The 25663-nt window shown below is 44.6% G+C and overlaps 1 protein-coding gene across 1 annotated transcript in view; it reads right to left on the bottom strand.

The window, feature by feature from the left end:
- The window catches only part of EIPR1 (EARP complex and GARP complex interacting protein 1), a 568820-nt gene that overhangs the window by 43523 nt on the left and 499634 nt on the right, over nt 1–25663 (bottom strand). The window contains exon 7 of the mRNA XM_063915479.1: nt 8034–8201. Within this exon, the coding sequence (XP_063771549.1) occupies nt 8034–8201 (168 nt within the window). The remainder of the gene's footprint in view (nt 1–8033; nt 8202–25663) is intronic.

The following is a 25663-nucleotide window of genomic DNA, read 5'->3' as shown; positions in this document are numbered from 1 at the left end:
TCTGATTGGAGGCTATTCCACTTGTCCACTACCCTTTCTGTGAAGTAATATTTCCTCAAACTTCCCCTGAACCTGCCTCCTTCCAGTCTCAGTGCATGTCCTCGTGTCCTATTGGTTCTCTTCATTTGAAGAATATTTCCCTCCTGGACTTTGTTAAAACCCTTGATACAGTATATTTGAAAGTTTCTATCATGTCCCCCCTTTCCCTTCTCTGCTCCAAACTATACATATTGAGATATTTTAGTCTTTCCGGGTATGTTTTGTGATGTAGGCCATGCACCATTTTAGTTGTCCTTCTTTGTACAGTCTCTAATGTGAAATACAAAACAAAGAAAAAGAAAGAAGACTCTTGGTTGGTGCACTCTTAAGGAAAGGACGTATGTCAGAATGTATAATGATGAAAGCATAAAATGTAACTTTTATTAATATCAATAAAATATAGTCCCTTAAGATTTTTTTTAAATTAATAATTACTGATGAATATCAGTGAAGAAATAGGCGGCAGTGGTGACGGGAATGAATTCCCTGTGTGAAAAATCCTAGGTTGGGTTCTGCGCAGCCAATATGTGCTATGCTATCCTGTAATATTGGTTCACCATTGTCACAAAGCTGCCTGTCCACATAGGAGTGAAGGTCCAATTGAGTAGATAATTCATAGTGCCATGTCCTAACTATCCAGTAATGTGTGGTTGGAAAGCATGTGGATAGACCACCAAAGGTTGGTAATGAAGAGGGGTATAGCAACAGAGTGAATTTGCTGTCGATGTTAGACTGGAGTGTGCCCAAATCTATAGCCTACTACACAGAGTATTCCCAGGAAGTCTCCCGCCTGGTACTGACACGGGCCTATACTGTATAGCTTCCAAGATCGGACGAGATTGGGCACATGCAGTATGGTGTGATAGTAGGTCAAAGAAGTCTTACTTGCCTCTTCTCCAAAATCATTTATGAGAGTTCATGAAGAGATGGAGATATGGAGAGAATAAGAACGGGATCTGCTGTTGGTGTTAGGCAGTATGGAAGACCTACCAGTTAGAAAACTGCCGTAGGTAAAGACACTGGATCACCAATGAGAGTCCCTGAAGAGAGATAGGAGGGTTGTTCTCTAATGTGGCCTATTGGCGGTAAAGAAGATCACACTCATACCCAGCCAAAAGACTGGGGAAGAGAATACGTTGTACCTTGCTGAAACTGGTAACGGTTTGGACGGAATAGTTATTCTAACAATATTCTTCATTACCAACCTTTGGCGGTCTATCCACATGTCTTCCAACCACACATTACTGGATAGTTAGGACATGGCACTATGAATTATCTACCCAACTGGACTTTCACTCCTATGTGGACAGGCAGCTTTGTGACAATGGTGAACCAATATTACAGGATAGCATAGCACATATTGGCTGCGCAGAACTACCCAACCTAGGATTTTTCACACAGGGAATTCATTCCGGTCACCACTGCCGCCTATTTCTACACTGATATTCATCAGTAATGTTTAATATTTTTTTTTCTTGTTAAGGGACTATGGGGTTCATTCCAAGTTGATCGTAGCTGTGCTAAATTTAGAACAGCTACGATCTTCTTCCCTGACATGCGGGGGGACGCCCAGCACAGGGCTAGTCCACCCCGCATGTCAGTCCGGCCCCCCCTCGCAGAAGTGCAAAGCCATCGCACAGCGGCGATGCCTTTGCACTGCAAGAGTAGCTCCCGGCCAGCGCAGCTTTAGCGTGCTGGCCGGGAGCTACTCATCGCTTCCCGTCCCGCAGCGGCTGCGTGTGACGTCACGCAGCCGCTGCGGGCCACTCCCCGTTCGGTCTGGCCACGCCTGCGTTAGCCGGACCAAACCCACGAAACGGCGGACAAACGCAGCCGTTCCGCCCCCTCCCGCCCAGCGAACGCCTCTGCCTGTCAATCAGGCAGAGGCGATCGTATCTCTGCTACGGCCGTCTGTCATGCGCCGGCGCACTACGGCGCCGGCGGGACCCGTTCGCTCTGCTGCGTTAAAACGCAGCGAGCGGGTCAGAATGACCCCCTATATTTTATTGATATTAATAAAAGTTAAATTTTATGCTTTCATCATTATACATTCCGACATACGTCCTTTCCTTAAGAGTGCACCAACCAAGAGTCTTCTTTCTTTTTCTTTGTTTTGTATTTCAAATTGATTATTGACTTTTGGTGCACCACCAGCAGACCTAACAAACGAGCAATTAGCCATATAATTTGTCAATTGCTGGTTCTAATTTAATACTAATATCGTATTTAACCTTGACTGGTGCGGAGTCATCCCTGCCTCCTCAAATACAGTCTCTAATGTATTAGATATAAATGAATATCCATTTGAAGATATGGCCTCCAGAATTGAACACAGTATTCTAGATGTGACCGTACCAATGACCTATACAATGGCATTATTATTTCTTTCTTTCTGCTGCTGATTCCCCTCCCAGTACAGCCAAGCATCTGACTAGCCTTCCTCATTGCTTTGTTACATTGCTTATCTGCCTATAAGTCACCTGAAATAGTGACTCCTAGATCCCTTTCCTCCTCAGTAGTTTCCAGTATAGTGCAATTAATTGGATTTTTGAGACCCAAGTGCATGATTTTGCATTTTTTGTCATTAAACTGTAATTGACACACTCTTGACCATCCCTCTAGTCTATCTATATCCTCAATCATTTGTTTTCCCCCTCCTGTTGTGGCTAGCCTGTTGCATACCTTTGTGTTATCTGCAAAATGGCATACTTTCCCTTTAATGTCATTTGCAATGTCACCAATAAAGATATTAAAAAGCACTGGCCAAGTACAGATCCCTGGAGCACTCCACTGGTAACATTTCCCTCCTGTCCCTCCTGTGAAAGCACTCCATTTACTACAACTCTCTGTTTTCTATCCTGCAACCAAGATCTTATCCATTCAACAATCTTAGTATCCAATCCCAAGATTTCGAGTTTATTTAGTTGTCTTCGATGTGGAACAGTGTCAAAAGCCTTACTAAAGTCTAGATAAGCTATATCCACGGCTCCACCTTTATCCATCACTTTAGTCACACAGTTAAAAAGTCAATAAGTTGTTTGACATGATCTCCCCCCAGTGAATCTATACTGTTTGGGATCCTGTAAATTGCTGGATTTGAGATAATCTACAACTCTTTCTTTTAAGAGTGTTTCCATCAATTTCCCTACTACTGATGTAAGTCTGATGGTCTGTAGTTGTTTGCCTCTTCCATTCTTCCACTTTTGTGCAGTGGGACGATGTTCGCTCTTTTCCAGTCCTCTGGAATTACTCCTGTAGCTAATGACTGGTTGAATAATTCTGTTAATGATGCTACCAGCACCTCTTCTCTTTTAGTATCCTTGAATGTATCACATCTGGCCCCATAGATTGGTCCACTTTCAGCTTTGAGAGTTCTGTTAGGACCTTTTCCTCTGTAAATGTACTTGTTTCATTTTCCTGAATATCCCTGCAACTTAACTGTAGTCCCTTACCCTCTCTTTCAGTAGTGAATACTGAGTAAAAATAATTATTAAGATGATCTGATATTACATTGTCTCCCATAACAAGACTCCCAGTCTCTGTCTTTAGTTTTATTATTCCGCCTTTTGATTTTCTCCTTTCGCTTATATACCTAAAAAAAAAAGCCTCCTTTACCGACTGGGCCATTTTCTCCTCAGCTTGTGCATTTGCACATCTGATTACTTTCTTATTCTCCTTCTGTCTAAAAATATATATCTCTATGTCTTTATTATTTTGTGTCTGCTTATATTTCCTAAAAGCCATCTTTTTTGCTTTCACAATACTTGCTACTTCTTTCACAAACCACATTGGCTTCCTTTTCCTTGTGTTTTTCCTAACACTTTTAAAACAAAGGTCTGTTGCCTTTAATATTGCACTTTTTAATGTTTCCCACCTCTCCTGCACTGCTTCCAAGTTCCTCCACTGTGTCAAAGAATCCTAACACATTTTCCCATCCGTACAAAATCAGCATTCCTAAACTCTAACACCTTTGGTGTCTCATGTTTTCACCCACTTTTACGTCAGATATTCTGTCTCCATTTGTAAGTATTAAGTCTAATATTGCATCTTTCCGGGTGTGCTCCCTCACCATTTGGTGGAGGGATGCTCCTTGCAGGGAATTTAAAATGTCCCTACTTCTGGTGGAACTAGCAACAGACACCTCCAAGTTTACATTAGGAAGATTAAAGTCTCCCATGATTATTACTTCTCCTTTTAATGCCATTTTAGTTATGTCCTGCAATAGGTTCTTGTCCAGTGAATCTATACTGTTTGGGATCCTGTAAATTGCTGGATTTGAGATAATCTACAACTCTTTCTTTTAAGAGTGATTCCATCAATTTCCCTACTACTGATGTAAGACTCACTGGTCTGTAGCTGTTTGCCTCTTTCTTGCTTTCACTTTTGTGCAGTGGGACTATGTTCGCTCTTTTCCAGTCATCTGGAATGACTCCTGTAGCTAATGACTGGTTGAACAATTCTGTTAAGGATGCTACCAGCACCTCTTTAAGCTCTTTTAGTATCCTTGGATGTATCCCAACTGGCCCCATAGATTTGTCCACTTTCAGCTTTGAGAGTTCTGTTAGGACCTTTTCCTCTGTAAATGTACTTGTTTCATTTTCCTGAATATCACTGCAACTTAACTGTAGCCCCTTCCCCTCTCTTTCAGTAGTGAATACTGAGCAAAAATAATTACTAAGATGATCTGCTATTACATTGTCTCCCTTAACAAGACTCCCAGTCTCTGTCTTTAGTTTTATTATTCTGCCTTTTGTTTTTCTCCTTTCGCTTATATACTTAAAAAAAAGTCTTGCCTCCTTTACCAACTGACTGGGCCATTTTTTCCTCAGCTTGTGCCTTTGCACATATGATTACCTTCTTAGTCTCCTTCTGTCTGAAAATATATATCGCTTCGTCTTTATTATTTTGTGTCTGCTTATATTTCATAAAAGCCATCTTTTTTTGCTTTCACAATACTTGCTACACTGGCTTCCTTTTCCTTTGTGTTTTTCCTAACACTTTTAATACAAAGGTCTGTTGCCTTTAATATTGCACTTTTTAATGTTTCCCACCTCTCCTGCACTGCTTCCAAGTTCCTCCACTCTGTCAAAGAATCCTAACACATTTTCCCATCCCTACAAAATCAGCATTCCTAAAATCTAACACCTTTGGTGTCCCATGTTTTCACCCACTTTTACATCAGATATTCTGTCTCCATTTGTAAGTCTAATATTGCGTCTTTCCGGGTGGGCTCCCAAACCAATTGGTGGAAGGATGCTCCCTGCAGGGAATTTAAAATGTCCCTACTTCTAGTGGAACTAGTAACAGACACCTCCCACTTTACATCAGGAAGATAAAAGTCTCCCATGATTATTACCTCTCCTTTTAATGCCATTTTAGTTATGTCCTGCAATAACTTCTTGTCCAGTTCTTCTTCCTGACCTGGTGGCCTGTAAATCACGCCAATATGAAGAATCGACTTCTCTCCTGTTTCTATGGTCACACAAAGGGCCTCAGTTTTTTTTGTCAATACTTTGTATTAAGGTAGTATTTATGCCTATATGTTTACATACATTGCTACCCCTCCTCTGATTCTTCCAATTCTGTCCTTCCGAAATAAAGTATATCCCGGTATAGCTATGTCCCAGTCATAATTTACATTGCACCATTACTCTGTAATTGCAGAGTCATGCAACAGAAAAAGGTCTTGCAGTAAACTGGGGTCCCTTATTGGCGGCTGCAAGTTAGTTATTATGGTGAGTGCAGAGCCTCTGCAATTTTTATTTAAACAATGTGGAAACATACCGTATTGCACCCAAATCTAGGAATGATGCTGTGGATTAGTACTTTTTATATATACGGCATATATATTTCTCAGAATACAGTCAATGCTTTCTCCTAATAAAAATAACATTTGCTGTAATGAAAATATGAAACACAAGTATGGCACCAGATCTACAGACAGACAGCATTCCTGTGATTCCTGGTTACTAGCTTGTGCAAGTGGAACTTACATATTTGATAACTGCTGAAGGCTTTCTATGTAAAGGGCATGCTGTCACTGGTGGTAACTCCTCCCAAGCAGAGGTGTAACTGTGGGAGGCAACAGAGTCAGCTGCAGCCGGGCTCCTGCTCTGAGGGGTCACCTCTACTTCTGTTCTGTGTGTTCAGCGTCACCATTGACAGTCACCGCTATCTCTTGCATGGCCAACTCCCCCACTAGTCCCTGTACCTTACAAGTCACACCCTTTTTATTATAGATAGACATTTTACAAATTACATACCCAGGATTAGAACCCACGACCTATTACACTGGAAGCAGACACCTTACTGATAGAGCTATTTGCTCCTATATAGGATGTAGGAGAATTCTAACTATATGAAGTTAGTTCTCTGACAATTACAAGTAACTTCATATAGTTAGAATTTTCATGTTTCCTATACAGGCGCAAATAGCTCCATAATTAAGGTGCCTGTTTCCAGTGTAAAAGGTTGTGTGTTCTAATCCTGGCTTTCACTTGCAAAATAAATTTTCAGAGAAATAATCAGCATTGTGAGTGACTGAGCAGATTTATGTAGTGTGTGCCTGCACGCTACATAGATCTTCCTAGTTGCAACGGTTTTGATCTGACAATTCTAACTAGTAGCTTCATATAGTTAGAATCTGCAGGCTTGCTGTGCAGGAACAAATAGCTCAATCAGTAAGGTATCTGCCTTCAGTGCAACAGGTCGTGGGGTTTCTAATCCTGGGTGTGACTGCTAAGAAATGTGTGAATTAAAATAAATGACAAACCAGTTTGCTTGAGGGAAGGGAGGAGCTGATTAATTGATTCAGGTGGGTATATAGGGAGTCTCAGGGCAGTTCAGATTGTCTCTGTCTCTCCTACTGTCTGGATATGTTGTCTTAAAGGTGACGTTAAGATAGCCGAAACGTCGACCTACTATGTCCTTACACCGGTGATGTGGATAAAAAAAAATCCTTTTGGAGCTGTTTAAATCAAAAATTCCCTGGTGAGTGCACCTTTACTGTGGAAGCTATATATATATATATATATATACACACACACGCATGCATGCATGCATACATACATATATCTATATATAGGGGGAAGCACCAATATTTATCTTGCCTCCAGTCAACTGGGATGAACTTACGCCACTGCTCCCAAGTACTGGTTAAAAATATACTTTATTACCTGCAAAATCTGGCTTTGCGGTTCATAAATGTGTCCCACAATCTTTGATTACAGAAAAATAAAGGTAAGATTTACAGCCTAGTAAAAAGCGCGGCAGATTATGAGGAGAGAAACTGTAAGGTGACTTTTCCTAAACACAATGGAGCAGATGCAGTGTGGAACGTGAGCTGGTTTGTATAGCTTATATTGAGTGGATGCTTTCTGAACATATCTACATGGCCAGGTACAGATAAGGGGGTGTGGGGGTGGCGTCGTCCTCACTTATGTAATGATCTGTTTGAATTAAAAATTGTCATGGCTGCTGAAGACCAATGGACGAGTCTCTCCAGAACTGTGTGAACTCTTGTGGTTCCGGGCACATGAAACCCTAAAAGCTGTACTATGTGTATGAGACAGTAATGGAGGGAGGGGTGATGCCTGAAAACTAAAGAGAGATGGTGGGGCTTGCCCTCAGTGCCCATCATCTGTCCTCTATAGATAAACACGCACTGAATAAGAATATGTATATCCCAGTTTTTATATGGGTCCATACAAGTCAAATATATTGCAACCAAGTGATTAAGCTACACATGCCGTGACGCCCTATTGCAATAGGACATGGAAAACGGAAATTCTGATACAGACGTGTCCATACACAATATCCTCCTCTGCTGAACCATCTAGTTTTGTGTTTGGTCTATTGTTTGCTTAAACACATACGTATTGAGTTTGCTGCGCTGCCATCTGTGCCTATACCTCGGCAGCATGATGTAAATGGAACAGCTTGCTTTGCATACAACAGAAATAAACACTGAGAAACAGAAGCCCTGCAATCCTTACCAATGAGAGTGTTCCTCTAGTGTTTTCACTGGCTCATTAACATTCCTGGTATCCCAGAACTTCACTTTGCAATCATCCCCGCAACTGGCCAAGTAGTACTGTTTGTTGGGATTAAAGTCAAGGTCTCGAACCAGCTGGCCGTGGGCATTGTCTATGCAGTAGATCTGCCTGGAAAAGAGTAAACAAATAATTGTGTGTAACCTGTGCCATCGCTGACAATACACAGAGAATTTCTCTATGAGACATATCTGGAACAGTCAATCGTGAAATAAGCCAGACGTAAACCATGCATAATGTATTTTTTTTTTGTCATAATTTCATTCATTGTTAAATTTTAATTATTGATCTCTTTTAATATGTAATTGCGAATGCAGACAAAATCCCACCACAATGCTCACATTTCATGGCCAAATTTGATATTCATTCAATAATTTAGCAGAATCCAGTTATCTGTAAACAGGGGCGGATTGGGAACAAAAAGCGGCCCTGGAAAAATTTGTACTAGTGGCCCCACATGGGCAGCACCAGAGGTGTAAGGTCTAACCATGGGCCATGGCAGCAGAACCCTCCCCCCAAGACTTTCCAGATAGTGGGGATGTCCAGCATCAAGGGGGAAGTTAAAAGGAAATAAAATTAAATATTATGAGCACATTATATGATACACCTTCAGAATTTAGGAAACTATATAATTCTTTAGAAATATATATTTTCTTGCTTATTACACCAACCGTATCCCAATCACTATTCACTCAATCTTATATGTCAGCCAAGCAGGCAGACAGAGCATACACTAGATCACAGGTTCTCAAACTCGGTCCTCAGGACCCCACACAGTGCATGTTTTGCAGGTCTCCTCGCAGAATCGCAAGTGAAATAATTAGCTCCACCTGTAGACCTTTCAAAATGTGTTAGTGAGTAATTAATACACCTGTGCACCTGCTGGGTTACCTGCAAAACATGCACCGTGTGGGGTCCTGAGGACCGAGTTTGAGAACCTATGCACTAGATCATCTGCAATCACAGGCTAAGTGGCAAAGTCATTTTCATATATGCAAATTTTTTGGCATCTTACTCATTATGTCTATAAATAGGACCACATGTCCTCAAACAAAACAGGCCCCGTGGGTGCGTCGGCCCACCGGGAATCTTCCCTGTAGACCCTATGGGCAATCCGCCTCTGTCTGTAAATACTGTCAAAATGAAAGGGAGACTTCTGAAGAATCAAAAAAAGGAGATTTATGGTAAGACTTACCATTGTTAAATCTCTTTCTGCAAGGTACACTGGATTCCACAGGGAATAACATCGGGGTGTAGAGTTGGACCTTGATCCGAGGCACCAACAGGCTAAAGCTTTGACTGTTCCCAAGATGCACTACGCCGCCTCCTCAGGCACTGGAGCTTAGTTTTGTTAACCAGTCCAATGCAGTAGCAGGTAAAAGAGACGACAGTAGTTAGTAGCCACATATAACCACATTCTCGCGACAGGAGACGGTACCAGCGGCTAATGCCATACAAACCCAAAAAAGCTAAGTGCCTCAGGGTAGGCACCCTGTGGAATCCAGTGTACCTCGCAGAAAAAGATTTAACAATGGTAAGTCTTACCATTAATCTCCTTTTCTGCAGTGGGGTACACTGGTATTCCACAGGGAATAACATCGGGGATGTCCTAAAGCAGTTCCTCATGGGAGGGGATGCACTGTAGCAGGCACAAGAACCCGGCGTCCAAAGGAAGAATCCTGGGAGGCGGAAGTATCAAAGGCATAGAACCTTATGAACGTGTTCACTGAGGACCACATAGGCACCTTGCACAATTGTTCTAGGGACGCGCCACGGTGGGCCGCCCAAGAAGGTCCAACAGACCGAGTAGAATGGGCTTGATAGTAGCAGGAGCTGGAAGTCCAGCCTGTACATAAGCTTGTGCAATCACCATTCTAATCCATCTGACTATGGTCTGCTTATTCGCAGGCCAGCCACGTTTGTGAAAACCAAAAAGGACAAAGAGAGAATCAGACCTCCTAAGAGAGGCAGTTCTCCGCCCATACCACATCCAAAGACCACTCTTTGGAGGACAAACCAGGAGAGACAAAGGCCGGAACCACAATCTCTTGGTTAAGGTGGAAAGACGACACCACCTTAGGCAGATAACCAGGGTGAGTTCTAAGAACCGCACGGTCACGGTGAAAAATCAGAATGGGTGACTGACAGGATAAGGCACCCAAGTCTGAAACCCTTCTAACAGAGGCAAGAGCCAGCAAAAATAAGACCTTAAGTGTAAGCCAATTAAGGTCCACAGACTCAAGAGGTTCAAATGGAGACTCTTGTAGGGCATCCAGAACAACCGACAAATCCCAAGGAGCCACAGGAGGAACATATGGAGGTTAAATACGTAAAACACCCTGAGTGAAAGAATGAACGTCAGGCAAAAAAAAAATTCTGAAAGCATACCGACAAGGCTTAAATATGAACCTTGAGGGAGGACAGACGAAGGCCTAAGTCCAGGCCCTGTTGCAGAAAAGCCAAAAGGTTGGCAGTACTGAACTTGTATGCATCATAAATCTTAGCCGCACACAAGGTGAAGTAAGAATTCCAGACTCTATAATAAATCCAAGCCGAAGACGGTTTACGGGCTTTCAACATAGTTTGAATGACCGCCTCAAAAAAACCCTTTGGCCCTCAGAACTGAAGCTTCAAGAGCCACGCTGTCAAAGTCAGTCGGGCAGCCAATGACATTGGAGGTGCGTTCCAAACACAGGAAGCGGGTCCCGCGATCACGTGACCGGGAGCCGGTTTATAAGATACTGAAATCAATTTCGATATCTGGTAATGTGTAAAATAGAGTTTTAATTATTTAACAAAATAAGAATGTTTATCACTGTAATAGAGAGCTGAATGTAATTGGATTTTTAAAGGTTATTTGAATGATTGTGAAACACCTGCAAAGTACAGATGTAGCCACCTTTATCTTGACTGGCTGAGGCGTTTGTCCCGATCGAGCATACGCAGCGTACCGGGGCGTAGGGAGGCGCGCCTAGTCACAGAGAGGCATACCTAATCGCACGGAAGCAGACAGAGCGTTTGGAGTTACCTTTACGTGTAATACCTGCGATCATCCACCAGATGTCGCCTTTTACAATCACCACTGCGCATGCGTGTGGTCTCCCGTAAAATACAATACTGAAATATAGAATAAGGACTACTTTACTAAGCGTCTCATTACGCTGCATACAGTAAATACTCATTACGCTGCATTATTTAATACAGTATATACGGTACAGACGCAAATAGTACGGCATACAGTATATGATCCATCTACAGTACTTTATGAATATGTGAGCGTCCAAGTCCCGCAGACAAAACAACATAAAACCAGTAGTGTACACTGTCGCAAATGGACGTGTTAGAAGTTCACTATTGCCTCTTGAGATTAGGAATTTTGTACAGTATGTTAGCGTCCTAATTCCATAGCCATTACAGCATAATCAAAACCAATGGATTAATTCATCTGTCTGCGGCGAAGTGGTGAAGTGTTCCGCTTCCTATACTCAGAGTCCAGAGTTCGATTTCTAAAGTACGAATGCATGTTAGTTTTTTCCAGACACTTTATTATTTTTTTATTCACATAAACCAGGGCAAAGCTGCAGGAGCGGTTCTACTGTTAAGGTTCTATGCACCGTACAGTACACATACAATTCTGTAGCAGGGCAGACTCAATAGAAATGGCTACCACCTATGACTCCTTGCCCCACGGAGGCCCTAGGCTATTGAGCAAGTAACAGTCCAGATTTTGCAGGCTATGGGGCAATGCTGAAGGAGCGTCACAATCCCCTAGCTAAAATACACAGGGGCGATAGGAATAAGTGAAGTCTATGCACATTACGGTACATCGTACTCAATCTTACAGCACACTGGCAAAATGGCCGCCGCCCCTGAACGCCCACCACGTGGCAGGCAGAGCTCGGATATGGAGTGAGAGATGGCAAAAGTTTTGCAGGCTACGGGGCAATGCTGAAGGAGCATCACAATCCCCTAGCCAAAATACACAGGGGCGATAGAGATAAGCGAGGTCTATGCACATTACGTTACACCGGGCTCGATCACATAGAAAACTGACAAAACACAAGTTTTACATAAAGCAGGGCAAAGCTGCAGGAGAGTTTCTACTGTCAAGGTTCTATGCACCGTACGGTACACATACAATTCTATAGCAGGGCAGACTCAATTGAAATGATTACCGCCTGTGACTCCTAGCTCCATGGAGGCACTTGGCTATGGAGCAAGTAACAGCACAGATTTTGTAGGCTACGGGGCAATGCTGAAGGAGCGTTAGAATCCCCTAGCTAAAATACACAGGGGCAATAGGGATAAGCGAGGTCTATGCACATAACGATACACCGGACCCCATCTCATCGCAAAGTGACAAAATGTCCGAGGCACGTGAACCCCTGCCTTGTGGCAGCACTCAGCTATGGAGCGAGCAACAGCATAGGTTTTGCAGGCTACGGGGTAATGCTGAAGGAGCGTCAGAATCCCCTAGCTAAAATACACATGGGTGATAGGGATAAGCGAGGTCTATGCACATAACGATACACCGTAAAGTTCCCCATGGTTTTGATTATGCCTTTTCTTCGAACACGGTATTTTCCACTGCCTCGCCCTACCCCCATCCCACTTTCCCCTTCCCCCATGGGAGCCTGCAAAGTACATGCAGTAGACAGGGAGGGAGTTCCGATCAGGTTACAAGACATGTGCAAGAGTATACTACTGTATGTAGGAAAATCCCCCACCCACTCTGATTTATGTGAAACCTGTGTGCACCCTTCCATTGAATGTATAACAAAGAAAAAATAATAATAAAGTGAATGTCACGGGAACATATATATTAAAAAAAAAAAGGTTGGCACTTTGGGACTCAAACCTGGGACTCTCAGCGTGGGAGGTGGGAGCCTTCATCGCTAGGTTCGTATGGAAGGGGAGACAATTAGCTGCCGGAGGGTACCAACCCCAAGTTTCTGTGACCCCCATAAGGCTCATGGCAAGCGTCGGAACCCATGGTGGGTCTGAATTAACGGGCCCATTATAGTCTATGGGAAAATGGGTCCACTTTGTGTACTGATATCTCTGGTTCTGGGTGTCCCAGAGACTCAGGACTGGTACCATACAAAAGAGGAGACTCTTGGCTTTCGGGGCAGACCGACCACTAGTTTATGTGACATTGGAAAGGGAAACAGGAAGCAACCGTGTATCGGGTCCCCTCCAGTTGTCCGCCTAGCTTGTACAGGATGCAGGGTTTCTGGCTAGATAGGAAATACTGTACAGAAATGCTAAGCATGGTAATTTGACATCCAGGAACATAGGGAGGAGTTTTTATCTCTCTCCATTATACTTAGAAAAATTACACTTGCCACTGTACGTTACAAGCTGTTCGTGCTAATTAGTACACTAGTAGAACATACTGTACAGAGATACTAAGTACAGTGATTTGGCATCCACGAATTTAGGGAGGAGCTGTAATCTCTCTCCATTGTAATCTTTCTAAGTATAATGGAGAGAGATAAAAGCTCCTCCCTAAATTCCTGGGTGCCAAATCACCGTCCTTAGTATCTCTGTACTCTATGTTCTGCTAGTGTACTAATTAGCACGAACAGCTTGTAACGTACAGTGGCAAGTTTAATCTTTCTATGTATAATGGAGAGATAAAAGCTCCTCCCTAAGTTCCTAGATGCCAAATCACCGTCCTTAATATCTCTGTACAGTATGTTCTACTAGTGTACTAATTAGCACGAACAGTTTTTAACTGGATGCCAAAGCACCATACTTAGTATCTCTGTACAGTATGTTCTATTAGGGTACTAATTAGCACGAACAGCTTGTAACATACAGCGGCAAGTTTAATCTTTCTATGTATAATGAAGAGAGATAAATGCTCCTCAGTAAGTTCCTGGATGCCAAATCACCGTACTTAGTATCTCTGTACAGTATGTTCTATTAGGGTACTAATTAGCTGTTCGTGCTAATTAGTACCCTAATAGAAAATACTATACAGAGATACTAAGGATGGTGATTTGGCAACCAGGAACTTAGGGAGGAGCGTTTATCTCTCTACATTATACATAGAAAGATCAAACCTGCCACTGTACGTTACAAGCTGCTCGTGCTAATTTGTACACTAGTAGAACATACTGTACAGAGATACTACGGACAGTGATTTGGCATCCAGGAACTTAGGGAGGAGCTTTTATCTCTCCATTATACTTAGAAAGATTACAATGGAGAGAGATAAAAGCTCCACCCTAAGTTCCTGGATGCCAAATCACTGTACTTAGTATCTCTGTACAGTATTTTCTACTAGTGTACTAATTAGCACGAACAGATTGTAACGTACAGTGGCAAGTTTAATCTTTCTATGTATAATATAGAGAGATAAAAGCTCCTCCCTAAGTTCCTGGTTGCCAAATCACCGTCCTTAGTATCTCTGTATAGTATTTTCTATTAGGGTACTAATTAGCACAAACAGCTAATTAGTACCCTAATAGAACATACTGTACAGAGATACTAAGTACGGTGATTTGGCATCCAGGAACTTACTGAGGAACTTTTTTCTCTCTCCATTATACATAGAAAGATTAAACTTGCCGCTGTACGTTACAAGCTGTTCGTGCTAATTAGTACCCTAATAGAACATACTGTACAGAGATACTAAGTACGGTGATTTGGCATCCAGTTAAAAACTGTTTGTGCCAATTAGTACACTAGTAGAACATACTGTACAGAGATACTAAGGACGGTGATTTGGCATCTAGGAACTTAGGGAGGAGCTTTTATCTCTCCATTATACATAGAAAGATTAAACTTGCCACTGTACATTACAAGCTGTTCGTGCTAATTAGTACACTAGAAGAACATACTGGGGACTCGGACTCATACAGTACTTGCATTTCAAAAGCACGGTATTTTCCACCGCCGCCTGCCACTAGCCCATCGCCCTTCCCCCCTGGGAGCCTGCACAGGTCATGCAGTAGAAAGGGAGGAAGTTATTCACATAAACCAGGGCAAAGCTGCAGGAGCAGTTGTACTGTTAAGGTTCTATGCACCATACGGTACACATACAATTCTGTAGCAGGGCAGACTCAATTGAAATGGCTACCACCTGTGACTCCTTGCCCCATGGAGGCCCTCAGCTATGGAGCAAGTAACAGCACAGATTTTGTAGGTCACGGGGCAATGCTGAAGGAGCGTCAGAATCCCCTAGCTAAAATACACAGGGTCGATAGGGATAAGCGAGGTCTATGCACTTAATGATACCCCAGACCCCATCGCATCACAAAGTGACAAAATGTCCAAGGCACATGAACATCCACCTTGTGTCAGCACTCAGCTATGGAGCGAGTGACGGCATAGGTTTTGCAGGCTTCGGGGCAGTGCTGAAGGAGCGTTGGAATCCCCTAGCTAAAATACACAAGGGTGATAGGGTTAAGCGAGGTCTATGAAACATAATTCTACAAAACGGGGGTTCATGTGCCTCGGACATTTTGTCACTTTGTGATGCGATGGGGTCTGGTGTATCGTTATGTGCATAGACCTCGCTTATCCCTATCGACCCTGTGTATTTTAGCTAGGGGATTCTGACGCTCCTTCAGCATTGGCCCGTTCTTTGAACACAGTATTTTCCACTGCCTCGCCCTACCCCCATCCCACTTTCCCCTTCCCCCCTGGGAGCCTGCACAGTTCATGCAGTAGACGGGTAGGTAGTTCCGATCAGGTTACAAGACAAGATTTATGTGAAACCTGTGTGCACCCTTCCATTGAATGTATAACAAAGAAAAAAAATTCTAATAAAATGAATGTCACGGGAACTCGGACGCTCATACCGTACATGTATTTCAAAAGCACGGTGTTTATGCATTGTACATACTTCCTTTTACACAATTACTTGCGTCTCCATACACAATCTTGCGTCTGCATACACAAGTGTTTTAACATGTTCGTTTGTGTCTGTATAAACTATTTATTCATATTGAGAACTCTCACCGTCTGACCATTGGTCACCATCTATTAACATTACAGTCATCACTGACCATTTGCCAGAGCTGTAGATCAATCCGCCACTATACGATCGAAAGTACTGGGTTAGTGGAGCATTAGCCACCCAGTGGTGGAGATGTGTAATGCATGCTGAGTATCTAGAATCGCCTCAACGCGCCTGCCTGTGATTAAACTCAGCAAGCTAAGCTATCACCTTAGCGTGACTAAATGTCCGTCTAGGCGGAGAATCGGTCAAGATAAAGGTGGCTACATCTGTATGGGCCATTAGCACTGCTATAAAAAGGGGGTGTAGCATGGTATGCCGGCGACCAGCATACCGGCGCTGGAAGCCCGACCGCCGGCATACCGACAGCGTGGCGAGCGCAAATGAGCCCTTGCGGGCTCGCTATGCTCGCCACACTGCGGGCACGGTGGCGCGCTATTTATTCTCCCTCCAGGGGGGTCGTGGACCCCCACGAGGGAGAAAAACTGTCGGTATGCCGGCTGTCGGGATTCCGGCCCCGGTATACTGTTCGCCGGGATCCCGACAGTCGGCAACCTGAAGATCACCCATAAAAAGTGCATTAGGGGCACTGCATTATGAGGGTCATTCTGACTCGCTCGCTGCTATTTGTCGCAGCCGAGGTGAACGGGTCCCTGCTGCGCATACGCCAGCGCCGTAGTGTGCCGGTGCATGCCAGACGGCCGAAGGCCGGACAGGGCTGCGATCGCCTCTGCCTGATTACAGGCAGAGGCGATCGGTTGGCGGGAGGGGGCGGAACTGCGGTGTTTGCCCGCCGTTTTGTAGGCGCAGTGCGGCCAACGCAGGCGTGGCCGGACCGAATGGGGGGCGGGCCGCAGCAGCTGCGTGACGTTACACGCAGCCGCTGCGGCCAGCGGCAAACAACTCCTGGGCAGCCGCAGAAGCTGTGCTGGTCGGGAGTTACTCCTGAAATACAAAAGCATCGCCACTGTGCGATGCTTTTGTATTTGTGCAAGGAGGGGGAGGAGCACTGACATGCAGTGCGGACTAGCCCTGTGCTGGGCATCCCCACGCATATCAGGGAAGATAATCGTAGCTGTGCTAAATTTAGCACAGCTTCGATCAACTCGGAATGACCCCCTATATCACCTAGAAAAATCTGTGGCAAACAGCGAAACACGTTGGAGGAGGAGCTGGACATTGCATCCCAATTCATCTAAAGAAAAAGCCTGGAAGTCTGATACAGGAACCATCTTTTGCAATTTGGATATTTATAAAACGGACCTGAGGTTTCAATCGGACCAATTAGATTCCTCAATCAAGCCATCTAACCTCATCTCCAATTCCAGTTGCTAATTATTTCCATCTCACTCGTATTCTGTTCCTGGACTGTGGCTATACTAAATGGATGAACTGGTTGCTTAAGTTCCAGCTCAATTTTCTTTTAAATCATTTAAATTGAATGCAGTGCTATGATAGGCCTTTTTTAAGCAATTGAGTTATGTTTTAAGAATGTTGCAACAATAACATTTTATTTACCATGTGAATAAAATTGTATGAAATTTTTAATACATTCAGCTTTCTAGCGCCAATTTTGTTTCTTTCTATATTGGTTTGTGGGGGACTAACTATCCCGTTATTAATTGGCTGCTTATAGTAAAACGGCTCACGATCAGCGCCAGGCAAATTACTTGGTAATTTATTTTCTCCATGAGAAAATGTGACCTAGATTTTCTGCATTATGGTCCCTCAAGTGGAATGGTTGTCTTCAATGTTGTCATCCTGATCAATATTTATATGGGCAAATAAAGATCAACATACAGTAGTGTAATATTGCAAGGGGTAAGGTAATACGTAGCTCTCCTGGAGCTAATAATTCTGAATTAGATAGAGCCATAAAAACCACCCACTGAGGGTAGAAATGCATTAGAATGGTTTGTGCGCTAGTTAAAAGAAAGGCAGCAGACATGGTACAGGTGAGCACAGACAGAGCCGGCCCTAACCAATATGATGCCCTAGGCAAGATTTTGGCTGGTGCCCCCTAGCACCGCCGCTAGTTCTGCAGGAGATGCCTGGCATGAGTCAGATGGCAGCTTTGCTAACGTCGGGCGCCTTTTGTTTAGGAAAATGCATCTTATTTGCATTATTATGTGGCTAGGACGCACAAGCAGCTTCTGCTGATTAAATTGATATGCGGTATGCCTATATTCTGTGTGTGACTGCAGCTGTATCTGCATATGAAATGCTACATTACAGTGATTTCCAGGAATACACTGCAACGTAGCATTTCGAATGCAGATACAGTCGCAGTCACACACAAAACATAGGCATGCCACATATCATTTTAATCAGCAGAAGCTGCTGGTGCCCCTAAGCATACCAAATGCCCTAGGCATTTGCCTAGTTTGCCTATGCCTAAGGCCGGCTCTGAGCACAGATGCAGGACCATCGGAACACACTAGTGTGAGATACAGTACTATAACCAGCAAGGTGCTTCTCCTGCAGATGGTTATTTAAAGACCAGCCCCCAGATGACACAAATAACATGTGACCAGAGTCCAAACCTCAGATTGAGAAAACACAGACACAGTATCAAGCAAGTGGCAAGGAGCCCCAAAATAGACCAGATAGCAGTTACAGTACCAGCAGTTCCTTACAATTCGTGAGGAATTGCATACATAGTAAACCTACAGTATGCAGCATTCTTCAACATCCAGATATTCTTTTTCTCGCCAAAAGAACAACATATCAGGTATTAAATAGCAAAAATTAATCTCCCACAACGTTCCCATCGGATGGCTCAACAACTTAGTGCACAAGAAATTGCCCAAGTCAGTTTGGAAGAAAACTGCCCCAATGGTTTTCAACTGACACTGGCCCTCATTCCGAGTTGATCGGTCGCAAGGCGAATTTAGCAGAGTTACACACGCTAAGCCGCCGCCTACTGGGAGTGAATCTTAGCTTCTTAAAATTGCGACCGATGTATTCGCAATATTGCGATTACTAACTACTTAGCAGTTTCAGAGTAGCTCCAGACTTACTCTGCCTGTGCGATCAGTTCAGTGCTTGTCGTTCCTGGTTGACGTCACAAACACACCCAGCGTTCGCCCAGGCACTCCCACCGTTTCTCCGGCCACTCCTGCGTTTTTTCCGGAAACGGTAGCGTTTTCAGCCACACGCCCCTGAAACGCCGTGTTTCCGCCCAGTAACACCCATTTCCTGTCAATCACATTACGATCGCCGGAGCGAAGAAAAAGCCGTGAGTAAAAATACTTTCTTCATAGTAAAGTTACTTGGCGCAGTCGCAGTGCGAACATTGCGCATGCGTACTAAGCGGATTTTCACTGCGATGCGATGAAAAATACCGAGCGAACAACTCGGAATGAGGGCCACTAAACAAAGTTCCTCCTGTCTTGTCCACCCACTGCCACTCCATGTTTATTTCAGCACTCCAAGGACAATTAAATATGAACACTATGCTTGAAGTCCTTATCATTAATACACTATGGGGGTCATTCAAACCTGATTGCAGCTGTGCGTTTTCGCACAGCGGGCGATCAGGTCCAAACTGCGCATGCACCGCAATGTGCAGGCACACTGCACGGGTACAAAGCAGATCGCCACTCAGCGATGGGTTTGTGCGAAGAATCCATTCGCTCGGGAGTTCGCAACGAGATTGACAGGAAGAAGGCGTTTGTGGGTGTCAACTGACTGTTTTCACGGAGTGTCTGGAAAAACGCAGGCGTGTCCATACTTTTGCAGGGAGGACTCCTGATGTCAATTCCGGTCCCGGACAGGCTGATATGATGGCAGCGGCTTAGAAAGTCCTGGGCTGTGCAGAGACTGCACAAAATCTGTTTGCACAGCTCTGCTACACATATGTTCGCACACTTGCACAGCTAAAATTCACTCCCCCTGTAGGCGGTGACTATATGATCGCAGCTTTGCAAAAATCGCTTGCTAGCGATCAGGTCTGAATTAGTCCTTATGTAGATAAAAGTGATTGGACACCCCCGTGCAAGTGAAATGGTGTGCTCCTGCAGCAGACACGTGTTTGTGAAGGTATTGAACGGGTAGAGGGGCACTGATTACATCATTTGCTAATGAAATGGCTTGCCGGAAGGAGCTAACAGAGTTTCAAAAGGGGATCATTGTAGGCTGCTCAATTGGAGGTATGAGTGTGAGAAGCATTGCGGATGTTAGGAAGTCTCCTAAATCCACTGTGTCTTTTGTCATTAATGCGTGAAAGAAGAATGGTCATTACAAGAATGCACCTCACCCTGGAAGACAGCCGGAACGGCAACCCAGGGATCAGAGTGAGCTAACCAGGGAGCTGCGAAAGAAAATCTGTCGTCCCATGCATAATATTGCACACAAATTCCAAATGGCCACTAATGTGTCAGTTTCGACAAGAACACTTCATAGGGAAGCCCATGTACTTTGATATTATGGTTTGCTCATCAACCTCTAATCACAAAGAAGAATGCAGCCCAGCGCTTACGATGGTGTAAAAAGTGTAAACACTGGAACAATGGCGGCAAATGTTATGAAGTGACGAATCACGGTCTACACTTTTGGGTTTGGGTTGTCGATTGACAGGAGAACGACTGATGCCAGAGTGTACAGTACCTACAGTAAAGCATGGAGGTGGAGTTATGCTGTGGGTCTGTTTCAGCTGCTTTGGCATGGGTCCACTAGTTGTAATGCATGGTCACATTAACTCTGAGAGGTATAGAGATGTTCTCGATAACTCTGTGCCCCCTACATTGTGGCAGTTCTACGGGAACAATAAATGTTTTTATCAGGACAACAGTTCCACCTGGCAGATTTCCAGGGTGAAACTGGACTAGTATACAGAAAATTTGTTATCCTGGATGGACTGGCCAGTTAACAGTCCAGATCTTAAACCCATTGAGAACCTCTGGGACGAACTGGAGTGGTGGGTGCATTCTAGGCCGACTCGACCTTCTTCAGTGTCGCCGTTGGTCACTGTACTTAAGGCAGAATGGCAAACCATACTATCTGCTGTTGTCCAGGTACTTGTGGAAAATGTGCCAAGAAGGGTGTCTGCAGTAATCACTGCACGTGATGGACCTACAAAGGACTGATGTAAAAAAAACCTTGACCTACTGTATTTGCTGTCAGTGTCCAATCACTTTTGTCTACACAGTGTATTGATAAATAGGATCCTGTAAAATATTTACAATATCCCCTATAATGAACAAGATCTCACTTATTTACAAAGTGCCACTGACTCAACCACATAGGGGGATATTCAATTAGTGCCAAATTTTCCAACAGTGGTAAAATCGGCACTAATTCGACATGTGTGTATTCTATTTTTGGTAGAATCGGCATGGGCGAAAATGGACCTTAAAAATGGGAGAAAACGCCCGCAAATTCAGCAAAACGCGTTTATCGGAGGTGAAATCACCGATCTAGTGGTTTCGCCCGTGATGGATTTTTCGGCCAGTCGAAAAAACGGCACGAGCATTGAATAGGTTGAATGTAAATTCGACCTAAAAACGGGCAAAAAGTGCCCTTTTTTTGACCGGCACTAATTGAATACCCCCCATAATCTCAATGTACTGTAGACATAAATGAGATTTGGATAACGACCTTGGCTCAACTCTGAAGAAAGATTATTGGAAGGAGATCAGGGCGGGAGTAGCCCGGAAAATCAATGTCAACCTTTGATCAAGGACACAACATATAAGTAACATCATGGTATTATAAACCTGACAAATGCTACAAGATTTTTTATACATCTGATCCAGAGTGCTGAAAGCAGAACAGGTCTTGTTCATCCAACAAGGCAAACAAATATATTTTAATTACTATATCATAATATGGTCCTTGAAACACAGCGAGTCCGGTTGTTTAATTACAGATACAGGTGAGGTTTGACCAAACAGAGAAGAGAAAAACTGAGCACATGTAACATTCAGTAGAAAGGAGGCAAGCCAAAATATCTAGTGTAATGGATCATTTTAATGAACTCTGGAAAGTGATCGTAGGCAGGAACAATTGCTACTGTACTGTGCTATAGGCACTATGGTGCTGTCTAGATGAGAATGACCGCCTGAGCGTTTAGCACACTTTTGGTTCAACAAAGCTCTGAGCTGTCATACATGCCCAACTAGAGCGACTGCAGCCTATTGTAATTCCTTTACTCAGCTTTTACCTTTTCTTCTCAAGAAATAAAAAAAAAGAAAACCCTGTAATTGCCAGTCCTGCAGCATTCAGGAACCGTTAGTGTTAGCAAGATCCTCTCTCCGATCTGCTATGAAACTAGATTCTTCATTACAGGAGTAGCGCAGCTCCTTCCTGCTTCTTCAACCCCCATTAATAGTCATTAGAATAATGGCTCTAGTGCAGCTGCATTCAATATGCAGTATTCCATCTGCTGTGGAACTACACATTCTAGCATGCCCTGCCATAGATTTAGCATGTCCTAATAGCAAAACTGGGGCAAGGACATGTTGGCATATGTAGTTCCACAGCAGCTGGAGCACTGCATGTCGAATAACCCTGCTCTGGGAGAATCACATATGTGGAAGGTCTATTTTGCAGATATTAGCACTATCCTACCTGAAACCGTTTCAAGCATACACTCACTCATTGAGTATATACAGACCCCAACTTCCCAGCATCTTTTGCAGCCAATGGTCAGCTTAACGCCGACTCTCCTGCCTACTGAATACTTCCTCCCACTCCTACCTCCAAGATTTTTCACGTGCTGCTCCAATTCTCTGGAATTCCCTACCTCTCCCCTCAGACTCTCCACCTCTCTACAAAACTTCAAACGGGCTCTCAAGACCCACTTCTTCACCAAACCCAGCCAAATCTCATCCTAACCCTCTGTTCCACGCTCTCTATGTACCCAATCTGTGTCACCCCTGTCTGTCTACCCCTCCCCTTTAGAATGTAAGCTCTCACGAGCAGGGCCCTCTTCCCTCATGTGCTTATCCTTTTTCTTTATTAATCTTCAACTGCACCAAATCCAGCAGTCCTCTGCCACCTGATACTTATTTCAGTGTCATCTGCTGATGTAACTATGTTTATTTACCCTGTACTTGTCCTATACTGTCATCAACTGTAAGTTGCTGTTTTCCTGTTTTGATTATTTATTTATGTACTCTGTAATTGGGCGCTGCGGAACCCTTGTGGCACCATATAAATAAAGGATAATAATAATAATAATAATAACAACAACATACTGAGCGCATCGTTTACTGCCACCTTTACCACTGTGCCATCTTGCAGACATCTATACATCTTATAAATGAGAACGTCTGTTTGTCTGATTGCGATAAACTACGAAACCACTGAACCTATTGCGATGCGATTTTCACCATTCTGTAGGTAATTTTCCCAGACAGGTTTTAGGCTAGGTATCATCACGATCGTGCACTGCTTACTGGTTGGCTTTTGGTTGAGATTTCCCAATGCCTAGTAGAAAATCGTCACGTAGTTGTGATAGCGCTGCAGGTAAAAGGCCGCCGGAGCGGAGCCCAGTACAGCAGCTAGTATTTCTATAAGTGCACATTAGCTGGAAAAGCCATTTCATTGAAGCTGGGTTTGGGATGTGGCAAACCAAGCAGATTTATCAAAGCTTGGAGAGAAATACAGGGCCTTATTCAGAGTTGTTAGCAAACCAAAAAAAGCACACTAATGCGCACTGCATGTGGGACATATGTAACATGTGCAGAGAGAGTTAGATTTGGGTGTGGTGTGTTCAAACTGAAATCTAAACTGCAGTGTAAAAATAGAGCAGCTGGTATTTACTCTGCACAGAAACAATATAACCCACCCAAATCTAACTCTCTCTGCAGGGGCTTTTTAAGAGAGGAGGGGGCCCGTGTGCAGACTCCGGGTGAGGCCCCTCCTCTCCATAGCGCTGTTGACTCCGGCACTGTGCCGGAGTCTACTGTGCATGCGCAGTTCTCCCAAAACATGGCGCCTGCCATGGTCCGGAGACAAATTTCATACTGGGCATGCACAGCTGCCATTTTTTCGGTGGGATTTTTGCTGCAACTGAATCTCCCATTGCGGGAATCCGGAAAGGTTTAAGTATTACAACCACATGGGTTCAGTGTGTGTGTGGTGTGGGGCCCCCCTTGGACCCAGGGACCCGTGTGCATGGCACACTCTGCACCGATGATAGAAACGGCAATGCTCTCTGCACGTGTTACAGCTGCCCCCCCCCCCCCTGTCCTGCAACATGGTTTTGCCTATTAGTGTGCTTTTTTGGTTTGCAAACACCTCTGTATAACCTCCAAAGTACCAACCAATTACTGTCATTTATGTTACAGGCTGTGTTTGAAAATTGAAAGATAGGAGCCGATTGGTTGGTACTTTATCGCTCTCCACTTTATCTGTCTCCAACTTTGATAAGCACGCCAACCTGTAACAGCTATTGTTATGTATCGCCGGCAATAATCTATGCTGGGTGTAGTAGGGTTTGCCGGCGGCTGGGCTCCCGACGACCAGCATACCGGTGCCGGAATCCTGACCGCCGGCATACCGACAGCTGGGCGAGCGCAAATGAGCCCCTTGTGGGCTCGCTGCGCACCCCACGCTGCGGGCACGGTGGCGCGTTATGCTATTTATTCTCCCTCTAGGGGGGTCGTGGACCCCCAAGAGGGAGAAAATCTGTTGGTATGCCAGCGGTCGGGATTCCGGCGCCAGTATGCTGGTCGTCAGGAGCCCGGCCGCCGGCAAACAGAAGACCACCTACCTATGCTGGCTACCCTCAAGGATAGCTACCACACCTACTTATAAAGGAAAGCATTGGTAAGTACCTCCATCTTTCCTCCTATCACTATCCCCATCTCTTATGAATAAAGCAATTTTTTTCCTTTGCCAGACTTATTCAAATATGTGGGTTTTTTTTACTTTTTTTTTTATAAAAGAATTCAAGGGCCAAATAGGCCTGAAGAATAAATAAGCGGCCTGGTTTTTTAGGGAAGGAAGCCTGGGGCTGGGAGAAGGGGGGAGGGGAGAGGGAAGGGGAGTGTAGAGCAGAGAGATTCCCAAGCACATCCTGTAGGAAAAGGGGGAGGAGAGTTACCTGTGAGGTACAAAAGGTCAGGAAGGGCAGGCAGGCTTCCTCTTTCAAGCTGGACAAGGATCCAAGAAGGCACACCACTCAAGGAAGGAATAAGTACAATTTACTTTTAATCCTCCCCCCACCCTCCTCTCCTATACAGCAGTTATACCCTCACTGCGGCCGTGCACCCCCCTCTCACTTTCAGGGCACCATATAGTAGGCCGGCCCGGCTGCCCCACCACCCGCCGCTGTGTTAGGTTCAGCGGATCACCCCACACCATGCCCAGGAGACACGCTCCCCCCCCCCCCCCCGGCGGCTCATACAGGCAGAGGCATCCCCGTCCACGCCAGCGCACGGCTCAACTCTCACCCGCGGGTTCCGGCCGGTCACGGCGAGACCAGTGCCCATTTCACCCCTCCACACCTGGCTGGCGCTCCCCCCCCGCCCGCTGGTGCCGAGCGATTGCGTCACGCTCGGCGCCGGCCAGCAGCAGCAGCTGCATACCCCGGCTCTGGCGGGACTGGCCCCACCGCCGGAGCCCGTGCACCCGCTCCGCATGCCACCGAGCAAGG

This window comes from Pseudophryne corroboree, chromosome 4 (assembly GCF_028390025.1).
Source record: "Pseudophryne corroboree isolate aPseCor3 chromosome 4, aPseCor3.hap2, whole genome shotgun sequence".
In the NCBI taxonomy this organism is placed as follows: domain Eukaryota; kingdom Metazoa; phylum Chordata; class Amphibia; order Anura; family Myobatrachidae; genus Pseudophryne; species Pseudophryne corroboree.
The sequence above is the reverse complement of the archived record's forward strand: the minus strand, read 5'-3'. Positions and strand labels throughout refer to the sequence as shown.